The sequence below is a fragment of the Squalius cephalus genome (assembly GCF_949319135.1).
Source record: "Squalius cephalus genome assembly, chromosome: 10".
NCBI classification, from domain to species: Eukaryota; Metazoa; Chordata; class Actinopteri; order Cypriniformes; family Leuciscidae; genus Squalius; species Squalius cephalus.
In genome coordinates, this window is record NC_137131.1 from 19,398,428 (window position 1) to 19,411,241 (window position 12,814).

At 38.8% G+C, this 12,814-nt stretch overlaps 1 protein-coding gene across 2 annotated transcripts in view; it reads right to left on the reverse strand.

Moving 5' to 3' along the window:
• znf644b (zinc finger protein 644b) overlaps positions 1-12,404 on the reverse strand; it is a 29,062-nt gene extending 16,658 nt beyond the window's left edge. The window contains exon 1 of one of the 2 annotated variants that reach the window (XM_079883188.1): positions 12,288-12,404. In XM_079883188.1, the coding sequence (XP_079739314.1) occupies positions 12,288-12,339 (52 nt within the window). In that variant the 5' untranslated portion in view covers positions 12,340-12,404. Of the gene's footprint in view, positions 1-10,542; positions 10,592-12,287 lie in introns of those variants that run through there. The other variant, XM_079883189.1, reaches the window with a different exon arrangement.
• Between the last annotated feature and the right edge of the window lie 410 nt (positions 12,405-12,814).

The following is a 12,814-nucleotide window of genomic DNA, read 5'->3' on the forward strand; positions in this document are numbered from 1 at the left end:
GAGCCCCATGGAGAGATGTAAATAACCTCCCGAGAGACTCCCGGCGGGCTGTAAAGAAGATGCTAGCTGGGAGACGACGGGAAGCTAATGAGTATAACAGTAAATGTATACAAAAGACAGAAGAAGAGGCCCTCCTTCTTTATTCCAATTAATGTGCTCTTATCAATATCGGGGCACCGAAGCCACTTTACTTAGTGCACCGTCTGGTTGTACTCAATGAAGTCAAAATACAGCAAACCAAACGTGGTGCAGGAGATAAAACGATATCTTAAAAAATTCTATTGAACTATACAAACAAACAAGCGTGGTGTAAACATATGCATTTCAAAACATATGTAAACAAATACCAATTCTAAATTGATTTTTAAATCATGAAAAAAAAAAATTAAGTATCAAGTTGGAATAAATATCAGGGTTTAATGTTTATTTTTTTATGGAATCTGTTTGCAAGTGGGACTCAGCATAACAGCTAAATATGACTTTGTGTCACAGATGTAATCTGCATAATTTGAAATTCAACTGTGGTTCCCTAACACAAAGGTGTAAAGTAGGGATCATATTTACTTAAATTTGATCAAATGAAGACTCCAATCAATCAATTAAAAAATAAAATAAAATAAATAAATAATAATAATAATAATATTTAAGCCACTAGCTGGTGTCACGATTTGATACATATCAGGATACTGAACTCACGATGCAATGTTATTGCGATACTCCAAGACATAAGATAAAAGGTTAACAACAAAAAAAATACTGTTTATTAAAATGCTAAAATTGGTATTACATGGGGGTGTAAATGAATTGGCTTGGACTTGGTGCTGGTAACCCAATGCCACAGGACAATGGTGACACCAGAATTACACTATTCATGATTCTGACGCTGAAAATACAGAATTATTTCAGACGAATATGCTTGCACTGTCTAGACTAGATATATTTAAATTAAAGTAGGCCACTTTTTACTGGCAACATAAGACATTTGGCATTATCAGGACCCATAAATATTCCCCCATTGGATTATCATACATTATATTCAACACTATAGTAGTTTAATGTAGTACCGACACCAAAACTCCGTAAACTTAAATTATTTCTCACACAGTAATTTTCATTTTGGGTGAACAATACACAATACATATTGTCACTATCCACTATATATTGTTGCATTTTTGTATTGTGATATATTGTGATACGATATATTGTTACACTCCTGTAGCTGGCTCCATCAGTATTTCCTACTGGTCACTACCCCTAATGACCAACAGATGGCTCTGGCAACTTAACATTGGTCCAGAAATGTCTATAACCGAGATAACATGAAATATATTGTATATATTCAAAAATAATAGGTTTTCTGCTTTTACGGCCTTACCCAAAATGTGGTTGTACAAATTAAGTTTTAGAACCTGCTTGTGATCAACACATCAATAGGCAGAATATCACTATATGTGATGACTGCACAGGAAAACCATTCACACACTCTCATCTAGTCTCTTAATACCACATGTAATTCAGTGATCTCTTCCTGACAGAAATGCTCTATAATCACACATCACCCTGCAACCTCTTTTCAAAGCTCTAAAATATCACATCCAACTCCAGGAATAATTGGAAAATTTAATGAGATTGGTGAACCACAACCTTGAAGGATTTCGCAAGAAAAAAGGTTTGGGGGGCTTGACAGTTAATTCTCAGGCAAACTTTTGCCTTTACCCTTTCAATCAATAGAAACAGTGGATTTAATTTTGGTTAATTGGTGCTCAGTAAGAGACACCCTTCAGCGTCGATAGAACATTCTTACGGCCTTGGTCCTATTGATTCTGGAATCTCTTGTAGGCGCTTACAAACACGTCTGTTCCGACGGACTGTGTTCCTCTGCGGTAATTTTATTATTATTTTTTTTTTAATACAAGAACTTCCGATAGACACAATTTCACTCAAGCATGTTCAATTGACCTATTATCATGCAGTACAAAAAAACACCAAGCAACACTGTCATTTTCCATGTATTTTTCAGCTGTTCATAAGACTAAGTACAAGCACTCTCATATTGTTACCAACATTTCATACTGATACAACTAGGATTATTTAAAACAGACTGACTGGCAGAGCAGTAACTGAATCTTCAGAGAGATGCATTCATATGTTTAACTGTAACCAAGTTTAGCACCCCACAGAGCATTAGTGATCAAATCCTGGCCCCTAGTGGTGAAGTCATCAGTGTGAGATCTGGAGCCCGAGGCAGATATAGTCTGTAGCATCTGGTGAGCTGAAAGATTTTACGTATGTAACTTCCCTCATAAAGTCTTTAATAGGAATAGGTGTTCTCATTTGCTTATCTAGGGTGTGGATAACTGACTGCCGGGACACCCATGCCATAACTGTTTTAAAGTTGTGAGAATTGCACTAAGAGAGAGGCAAGCTCTCAACTTGGAACGAGACTAACCGGTGACAATCACATCTGTCAAATAATTTTGGCACACATCCCAAGACAAACTTCAGAGACAAAGCTATCTTTTGAATGCAGAACGCAGACAGGTTAACATTTTCCGCACTATCATCTTGATTCTGTTGGATCATTGTCCAATTACACAAAATTATTTTGGCAGTTTTGCTCACACAACATTATACCCAGATTCCCCTTTTTTTGGCCTTTTTCTGGAGGGCTGCTAGAGGAAGATGAAGGTTGCCAGGTTTCCAGGCTGACGGGAAGTATGCCTCTGACAAGCGTAACTGACAGCTCTGATTTAATTTGACTGGTGATCACACCCAGCTATAGTATCAGAGCAGTTCACACATCTGTGCCTCAGCTCAAGGTGTTGAGACATGCCACCAAATATCTGGAACATTACACACACCCCTGGTGCTGTGTACAGACAGCCAGAGCGCTGTCACTCCAGCTTTCCAGCAACATTAGGGAAGACACAAATCTTACATTCACCGTTTCCATCCTAATTCTGTCAGTATTTCATCTTTTTTTTTTAAAATGCAATTTCTAACAACATTCACCATTGCAATTAACTTTAATACAGAGGAAAAATGAAAATACACTAAATTATTATTTAAATAAATTAATACATATTTCCTGCACTGTGTTGAGAACCCTGTAACACCTTTGGTGTTCCCGGTCAAACAAAAAAAAAAAGATTATATACTGGCCTACAAAAAATAGCTTGTAAATATCTTGTTATGCTAAAGTATATTATCACCAAATATTGGTTTAAATCTTTTTGTCAACTTGTTTTCTTTCAATTATGGCAGGTTTTGTGTTTATTTTTGAAACTGATTGATCGAAGGCCTCATTGAACTGAGATCATAAGCTAAGCCTACGATCAATCAGTTCCAAAAAAAAAGTCCTAATTGAAAGAAAACAAGCTAAGAAAAAGATTGAATTAGAAGCAATTTTTGTAGGCCAGTTATTTTTGACCGGGAACACCACAAGCGTAACAAGGTGGAGGGGAAAAAAACCCAAAAAAGTAAAACAATTATAGGGAAGTAGTTATAACCTGTGTGAGCGAAGTCAGTAAGTTTTAGTCTAAACAGAATATCCTCTCCGGGTCAAAATGACCCGAACACAACATAAGGGATCCCTAACAGTCTTTTTCCAAAACATTGTCATCCAGTGGCTCCCTGTAAACCCACCTGCAATATGAACTTATAAACACACAGATAATTATTAAGAGGTTAAAAGGGATATGTGTGAGAACACACAAGAGACAACATTCAACAGCTTACAACAGTGGTAGAAGTAGATATTTGATCAAAAATATTATTACAATTTAAAGTAACTTTTCTATCTATCTATCTATCTATCTATCTATCTATCTATCTATCTATCTATCTATCTATCTATCACCAAAACTCAGCCCCTTAAACCTTAGGCTGTGTGTCCACCAAAACGTTTTTTCACGCGGCTGGCGTATTTTTTCAATTGTTTTCACGCTGAAGCGTTGAACGCTTGCCGTTTTTTTACAGGTCGCCGAGAGTTGAAGAATGTTCAACTTTGGGTAAAACGCAGCGCTCATCACTGTCACTTTATACCCAACCGTCCAATCACAGTGGAGGAGGGGCGGGACTAATACCACACCGACCAACCACCACATTCTGCTTGTATAACGTCAACAGATGACAACAACAAGCATAATAACTGAACAAAATCATTTAAAACAAGAGCCAGAGAAAATTCGTTACATTGTATCGACATTTTAATATACAGGGTGGGCCATTTATATGGATACACCGTAATAACATGGGAATGGTTGGTGATATTAAAGTCCTGTTTGTGGACTTCTAAATGGCCACCATGGTCACCACCCATCTTGAGGAGTTTGCCCCCTCACATATACTAATGTGCCACAAACAGGACTTTAATATCACCAACCATTCCCATGTTATTACGGTGTATCCATATAAATGGCCCACCCTGTAGAATCAACACAGAAACAAAATATGTCGTCACCTTCCTAAAATAATTGCCTAAGTCATTTTTCAGGTTTCTCAGAAAACACAAAAACGGAACCAATAATTGAATATCGTCACCTTCCTAAAATAATTGCCTAAGTCATTTTTCAGGTTTCTCAGAAAACACAAAAAAAAATGAAAAATAACTTCAGAGGTTCGTTCTTCTTGATGCAGCTCCCATCTTGAAAAGCTTGTAAAATTGCCTTTTAAAATTTAAAAATTGCTTGTAAAATCTTTTGACTTAGGCCAAATAAAACGGCCTAAGTCACACTCTCCCATAGGCTATTATACTACAGGGGTAGAACTGCATGATCTGTTCAACTGAGGATGTGGGGATTTTACCAGAGGTGGCCAGCATCATGAGGAGATGACTTATGCAAAAAAAATCATTTTTGTCAAAAAATGACTTAGGCAATTATTTTAGGAAGGTGACGATGTGTGAAATGAGATACTAGCAACACTTTTGTGTGTCTCAACTAAAAAAAATCTTTAGTGGACACACAGCCTTAAAGGGTTAGTTCACCCAAAAATGAAAATTCTGTCAGTAATTACTCACCCTCATGTTGTTCCAACCCCGTAAGACCTTCGTTCATCTTCGGAACACAAATTGTGGCTCACAACACAGAAGCACTACGCAGTTACACTACGTGAACTAACTCGAGGCCCAGAGAGAAGGAAATGAATAGTGGAATAAAGTCGTTATTTTTGTTTTGTTTTTGCGCACAAAAAGTATTCTCGTCGCTTTATAAACTTAAGATTGAGCCACTGTAGTCACTTGGACTATATTAACGATGTCTTTAATACCCTTTCTGGGCCAGCAAGTTGTAATGCCTTAGAAGCCTATGGAGGACTGATCCAGCTCTCAGATTTCATCAAAAATATCTTAATTTGTGTTCCGAAGATGAACGAAGGGTTGGAAGGGGTTGGAACAACATGAGGGTGAGTAATTACTGACAGAATTTTCATTTTTGGCTGAACTAACCCTTTAAGGCCAACATAAGCTCATATAAGTAGTAGAGCACATTACATTGTAATATACTAATGAGTCTGGTGGCTGTAATGAGAGGTCATGCTGGAGGTTAAATGATATGAAATGAGCAGCTAATAGTCATAGCATAACATAGGATAAATAGGCCTCTCTCTCTCTCTCGGCCTCTTCCACTAATAGATTTATGCAGGTCTCCATGTTCTGGCTAGATCAACAGCTTACTGAAATATCTCTCCGGCCCAGCTGCAGTAGTGCTGGCTTGCTAATTCAGGCCAGTGTACTCCCATTAAAACATTCCCCTGTGTCTTCATTTAGAACACTGTGAACTGGGAGCCAAGCAAAAACAGGGAAGATGGGACCGATTTTTAGCATTCTGCACATTCCACAAATGCGTCTCAGTGCAAATATTTGACCTTGCTGAGTGACACAATCAATTGGTGTGAACTGAAGTATTTAATTTACTTAGTCATGCTATGTAATCTATCTTTACAGGATTTAATTATGAATTTGTGAGTGGGTTGCAGATTGCATCAGCCTGAGCCCTGCTCCTGGTCTTGACCTTCTTCAATTAGCTTTAGTAATCAGATCTTAAGACTGCTGTTTACATTATATTAAGGTGACTACTATCAAATATGCATGGACTGAGATAGGACTCTGTCATGAACTTTGAATTAACTGGAAGTTTTCTCAGGACCAAAAAAGAAAGCAATGCGGCTTTCAGGGGTATTAGTGTGCATTATAATATTCTATAGCTCTCTGGTATTCTTAATACTGGTTGGTCAAACTCAAGATTCAGTATAGTGAAATATTTCCAAGGGATCATTGTTTTAGCATCAATTTATTATTGATCGCTCATCTAGGGATAGATTGCTCATTCAGACATCCACAGATTCCACAGTCTCTACAAGTAAATTAAAACCAAAATTCAAATCAATATTGAAGTAGCTGTAAATTAAAACAGCCATTACCGCGTACTTATCAAAAACCAAGTACAGAAAAAAAGCTTTCTTTTCTTTTAATTGTTGTTTAAATTATCAAGTAAAGAGATTATTATAATGGGGAAATGACCATTAAATCTGCTTAAGTCTGAGAAACTAAAACTGTAATGGTGCTTCACCTTAATGATAATAACTAAAACTTCTGCCATCCGCTTTATTTGTAAACACCAATAAAAAAAAAAGAAGAAGTAATTATCCTTGTGTTTCCTGGGCCCCTTTATACAGTGTCTATGGTAAACAAAGCATTAACATCTGTGTAAAAATAGCTTCATTGTGAACATATGCTTAGATAATTAAGAATGAGAAAACAGCGTTGCAAAGAACTAATGATCAATAATAAGGGTATTTAGATCTTATTAAAAAAAAACTAGAAGAAAACAATGCAACTCATTACAAGGGTCAGTCACACATTTGCAATAACAGTCCACAAAAACACCAATAAAGCAACAACCTGGGTCATACTTCAAAGCAACAAACAAAACTGTCCTTGCTATTAAATATGTTAATACAACAGGTAGTGTCAGTCCTCTATTCTAATTGGTCAAGCAGAGTGTGCTGATATATTTACAGGAGTTGGAGAATGAAACTGAAATATATACATGGTCTGGTGGCCAATCTTCACTGATTTTACATTCCACCAGTAAGAGCAGAGTGTGAAGGTTGAATTAGCAGAGCAATAGCACAGTTGTACATAAAATATTGCAATCCACCCAACATAATTGGAGACATATCAAAAGAGCTAGCGCAAAAGAGCACAGATTGCTGGTGCGCATCTCCCTGGCCCATCTATGACCAGGACAGCAAGTCCTTGTAGTGTTTCGAGAGCTATGGTATCCAGGGTAATGTCAGCATACCACCACAAAGCATGAACCAACAAGAGTCACAAGAAGCTGTGAGGAATGTTCGGGTACTAACCCGGATTGTATCCAAAAAACATAAAACCACAACTTCCCAAATTACTGCAGAATTAAATGCGCACCTCGACTCTCCTGTTTCCACCAAAACTGTTTGTCAGTTTTATCATGACAGTCCCAGCTGTGCTTGATGGGTGCATCACTGCCAAGGACTTCTGAACCATTTTGGAGGACCATGTGGTTCAAACATTGTACCCTGAAGGGTGTGCCTTGTATTAGCATGATAATGCACCAATACACACAGCAAGACTGGTGACAGAATGGTTTGATGAACATGAAAGTGAAGTTGGACATCTCCCATGGCCTGTACAGTCACCATATCTAAATATTTTTGAGCCACTTTGTGGTATTTTGGAGGAGCAAGTTATAAAACGTTTTCCTCCACCAGCATCATGCTGTGACCTGGTTACTGCTCTGGAAGAGGAATGGCTCAAAATCCCTCTGGCCACTGGCAGGACTTGTATCTATCATTCCCAAGACAAATTTATGCTGTATTGGCCACAAAGGAATGCCCTGCTACACCATAATAATTACTGTCATCTAAAACCAGTTTCATTGTCCAACCCCTTTCTATATAGTATAACAGCATAAGAAAATTTCACTCCGCTTATCTGTGTTCACTGCTTTCAAGAGCAAATTACTTCATATTATTAACTTAATGATTTTACTTTTTGACATTTTTTAATAACATAAACATCACATTTACAGTCATGCGGCTGAATCACAGCCGTACTGATATGCAGTCCAATAGCACTCTTTGACATGATATTATTTAATCTATTCAGTTTATTTATAGTTTTTATTAAATAAATAATCAAAGGTGAAATTTTATGTGGAGGTAGAAAGTCTCTGAGTTACGGCTGACAAGTCACACAGCTTTATGGCTTGCAAGTCTAGCATTGTGAGTGACTGACTAGAGAGCAAATTAAAACACTGAAACTTGACATAGGTAGCAAAGAGCTAGGGCAGAAAAAGGTTAAAGTCCACATAAAACATAAGTTGTGATAGTCTTTTTCTTCCCCATTGTGACATACACTATATTGCCAAAAGATCTGGGACGTCTGCCTTCACATGCACATGAACTTTAATGATTCTTTAATGATTCTTTATCCAATTCTTAATCCGTAGGGTTTAATATGGAGTTGACCCACCCTTTGCAACTATAACAGCTTCAACTCTTCTGGGAAGGCTTTCCACAAGGTTTAGGAGTGTGTTTATGGGAATTTATTACCATTTTTCTAGAAGCACATTTCTGAGGTCAAGCATTGATGTTGGATGAGAAGACCTGGCTTGCAGTCTCCGCTCTAATTCATCCCAAAGGTGTTCTATCGGGTGGAGGTCAGGACTCTGTGCAGGCCAGTCGAGTTCCTCCACACCAAACTCGCTCATCCATATCTTTATGGACCTTGCTTTGTGCACTGGTGCACAGTCATGTTGGAACAGAAAGGGGCTATCCCCAAACTGTTCCCACAAAGTTGGGAGCATGAAATTGTCCAAAATGTATTGGTGTGCTGAAGCATTAAGAGTTCCTTTCACTGGAACTAAGGGGCCAAGCCCAACCCCTGAAAAACACCCCCACACCATAATCCCTCCTCCACCAAACTTTACACTTGGCACAATGCAGTCAGGCAAGTACCGTTCTTCTGGCAAACGCCAAACCCAGACTCATCCATTGGATTACCGTGATTAGTCACTCCAGAGAACACATCTCCACTGCTCTAGAGTCCAGTGGAGGCATGCTTTACATCACTGCATCCGACGCTTTGCATTGCACTTGGCGATGTAAGGCTTGGATGCAGCTGCTCGGCCATGGAAACCCATTCCATGAAGCTCTCTATGCACTTTTCTTGAGCTAATCTGAAGGCCATACGAAGTTTGAAGGTCTGTAGCCATTGACTCTGCAGAAAGTTGTATGCGCTCACCCCGCTCTGTGATTTTACGTGGCCTACCACTTCGTGGCTGAGTTGCTGTTGTTCCCAATTGCTTCCACTTTGTTATTATAACACAAACAGTTGACCGTGGAATATTTACCAATCACGGTACCACGCTTGAATTCACTGAGCTCCTGAGAGCGACCCATTCTTTCTCCAATGTTTGTAGAAGCAGTCTGCATGCCTAGGTGCTTGATTTTATACAACTGTGGCCATTGAAAAAGTGATTGGAACACCTGAATTATTTTACTGACTCGGATCTTTTGAATCTCGTTCATCAAAATGAACAAATCTTTTTTCCAAGTAATTTTGTTCATTATATTCATTCTAGCAGAATAAAACTGAAATGTTATGTTTATAGACAAATTCTACTTACGAGATGATCACATTTCGACAGTGTTGGGGAAAGTTACTTTTAAAAAGTAATGCATTACAATATTGCGTTACTCACTAAAAAAGTAACTAATTGCGTTAGTAACTTTCAATGGAATGCAATGCGTTGCATTACTTTTGCATTACTTTTTCTCACCTGGGTGAGCTTGCTTATTTGTTTTTTTAATAACAACAAAACACTTTTCTATTTTTGGCAAATGTAAAGACACTTTCACATCAAAAGTGAAATGAATAAGCCTCAGGCTGAAAGAAAAGCAAAATCATGCCTGTATAGTAGAGGGCGCAGTTAAAAAAAAAAAAAAATGTTTTGTTCTGCCATTCTGGATTGACGAAGAATAGGGTGAAAGTTCAACATGCTCTCTTCAGCATTAAAATGTTTAAAAAATGAAACTCAAATGTGATTTTTGCTTATTAGTATGGTTGAAGTGGATCATCGAAGGTCAGCAGCAAAGATACTGGTTAATAAAGTGAGATTAAATAGCCTACATAGAGTATATTTGTGTAATTTAATAAATTGAATCATTGCTGGTTTGCGTAATATTCTAAGCTTGCATTTCACTGTTTTTATTATTAATTTTGAGTAATGCTGAATCTGTGAGATGAGTAAATGCCTGCTCACATTTATTCTAAAACTACAATAACCATCATGTTCACACAGCGTACACAACACCTCTGCACTTACTCATGATTTCTCTCAACATGGGGACAGGAGAGCTGTCAGTCAATAAATGGAAAAATAAAGTAACTCGAATTGCTTATTTGAAAAAGTAACTCAGAAGTTATGTATGCAGCCAAGGCCAAATTATGGGAAACAGAAACGATTAATTCTTTGCTTAGCAGTCAGTTTACCTCACCTCCCGATCTGAGTCATTCGTTCTTTTGTCACATCACATCCACAGTCCGAAGCTTTTACAGTATTTCTGTATCCAATACGCTGTCACGTCACGTGACAAAAGAACAAACAACTCAGAAGAGTCAAATCCGAAGACCCGGGAGGTTAATTAATAATTTCTCTTTCCGGTACAGACAGCATAGCCTCTATGGGGCTGTCACAGGATGATCGAACGACTCGGACCCGAACCCAAACCCGAACTACATCATTTATGTTTCCTGTACAGAACCTATAGGATGTTGCACATGCGTGGTCAACACAAAATGTATGAATCACTCTAAGAGACTACTCGTTGTTCCTGAGTCATATTAAAGCGGCACCATGCAGTTTTGGCAATTTCTTCACCGTTTTCTTGCTTTTTGCTCGCGGGTTTCTCTATAGAGCTCCCCCTACAGCTTCGGAATAGATATTTGACAACACTGTCGTCAAAACTCGTTGGCGACTCGCCCCCCTCCCATCTTCTCCCTCTGGTCATGTGCATTTGTTTTCAAAGAAGCCGGCGAACACACGGAGCAATGTCCACTGAGGTATGTATGATACACAGAAGGCTAGCATATAAATGTTTAGATAGTGTATGTGTGCAGTGCCGTAAAGCAATTAGTTACATCGCGAGACCTGATATCACGCGATACTTCCTGACGCTGGGGCCGGCGACCCGCCGTCCCAAAGTTGCAAGCGTGGTTTTTCCGCTCAAAGGCGCTAGGGGGGTGCGAGAAGACCACCATTCAACCCGAAAAAAGTCATATAACCATTCCAATGACTCCGAAGCTGTTCAGTTAAGGTAAATTAAGCTAAAAAAAAACCTGCATAGTTCACCTTTAAAGATTAATTCAAAATGAAGAATCGTTCATAATTGACCCATTGCTACCGCCCTTGCTACAGTGAACACGTCATCAGAGAAGAGATGTTGTTGAAAGTGGGAGGGTAAGTTATTTTGATTAAAGATTATGAGGGGGCACATGAATTAAAAAATAATAATATTGATGTGCACATATTGTATGATTTATAATAAAACTCCAATATTGCATAAAAAATCGATTTTGATTTCATGGTGACTTTACTTCAGCACAAAAAGTTGCCATGCAGCAAAACAGACTTTGTACATCTAGCAAGTCTAGAACTAATGGAGGTATAGCAGAATTTATCAAAATTATGTCTACGGCCATACAGTAGGCCACACATATATCAGTGCATTTGAAAAGAGGCCTATAAAATGTGCGTTTACAGCTATTAAAAGTTCAGGGGACATGCAAGAATCTTTCATATAGGGCCTATTTTTAAGTACCATTCAAAATGATCGACTGTGGTTTTCAAGTGAAAGCAATAGGCTGGCGGCATGTTTGTTTGCCACGGTGCGCAAACGCGTAGCGAACAGATTCCCTCCAATCAAGGTCGCGCCTAACGCCTTCATGAAGAGCGTCTAAACACGTCTGCGCTCTTCAAGTGTCAAACCCGCGACACAAACTCCCCGCCGACACGGAAAAACGGCTCGTCTCATCCAGTGACTGACACGGCTTTGGATCGATTCTGGCACCCACCTTGTAAAAGTGTGTATAAAGTGTTTTGCAGGGGGGAAACGAGAAACCTCAGATGGCAGAAGAGCGTCCAACTTTCCCCCAAATGCAATACCATTCAGAGCAATAGCGTGACAGCGGAGGGGTGAAATGTTAGCTTGCAAGATTCGTGACTGGCACGGTGTTGACATACCCGATGCCCGTCTATAAGCTCTCGTGCCCATGCAAGGACTCACTGTACCCATCGCGCACTCATCTCTCTACAAGGTTAAACACACATCCGGCAAGGGAAGACGTTTGTAAGCTTTAAACCTACCTTTCCAGAGAATGACACTATAACATGGGACAAGTTTGTCATGGTACTTGATTACACTCCTTTTTTTTCGTCCTCCATCTGTTACAATGTCGCCATTTTGCCTAAAATTCTGCAGGTTGAACTAAAACTGCAGGAGGGATGTTCGGTCTGTGCGTATGCAAATCACACCATATTCGAAGAACAAAAGAAATGTTTACGCCCTTTAAAAGAGAAAGTGAAAAGGTAAGGTCGTGTTAATATTCACGGAGAAATGGTGCATTGGGTCTTTATAAAGCGGGGTGATGTGGAGACACACTGTAAATCCCCCGCTCGCGATATGGATTATTCCAGAGACAGAGGGTGAATTCTTCTTAGGTGAAGTTACTGCTGGTGTTAAAAAAAAAAAATAGAGAAAAGATGGTGGG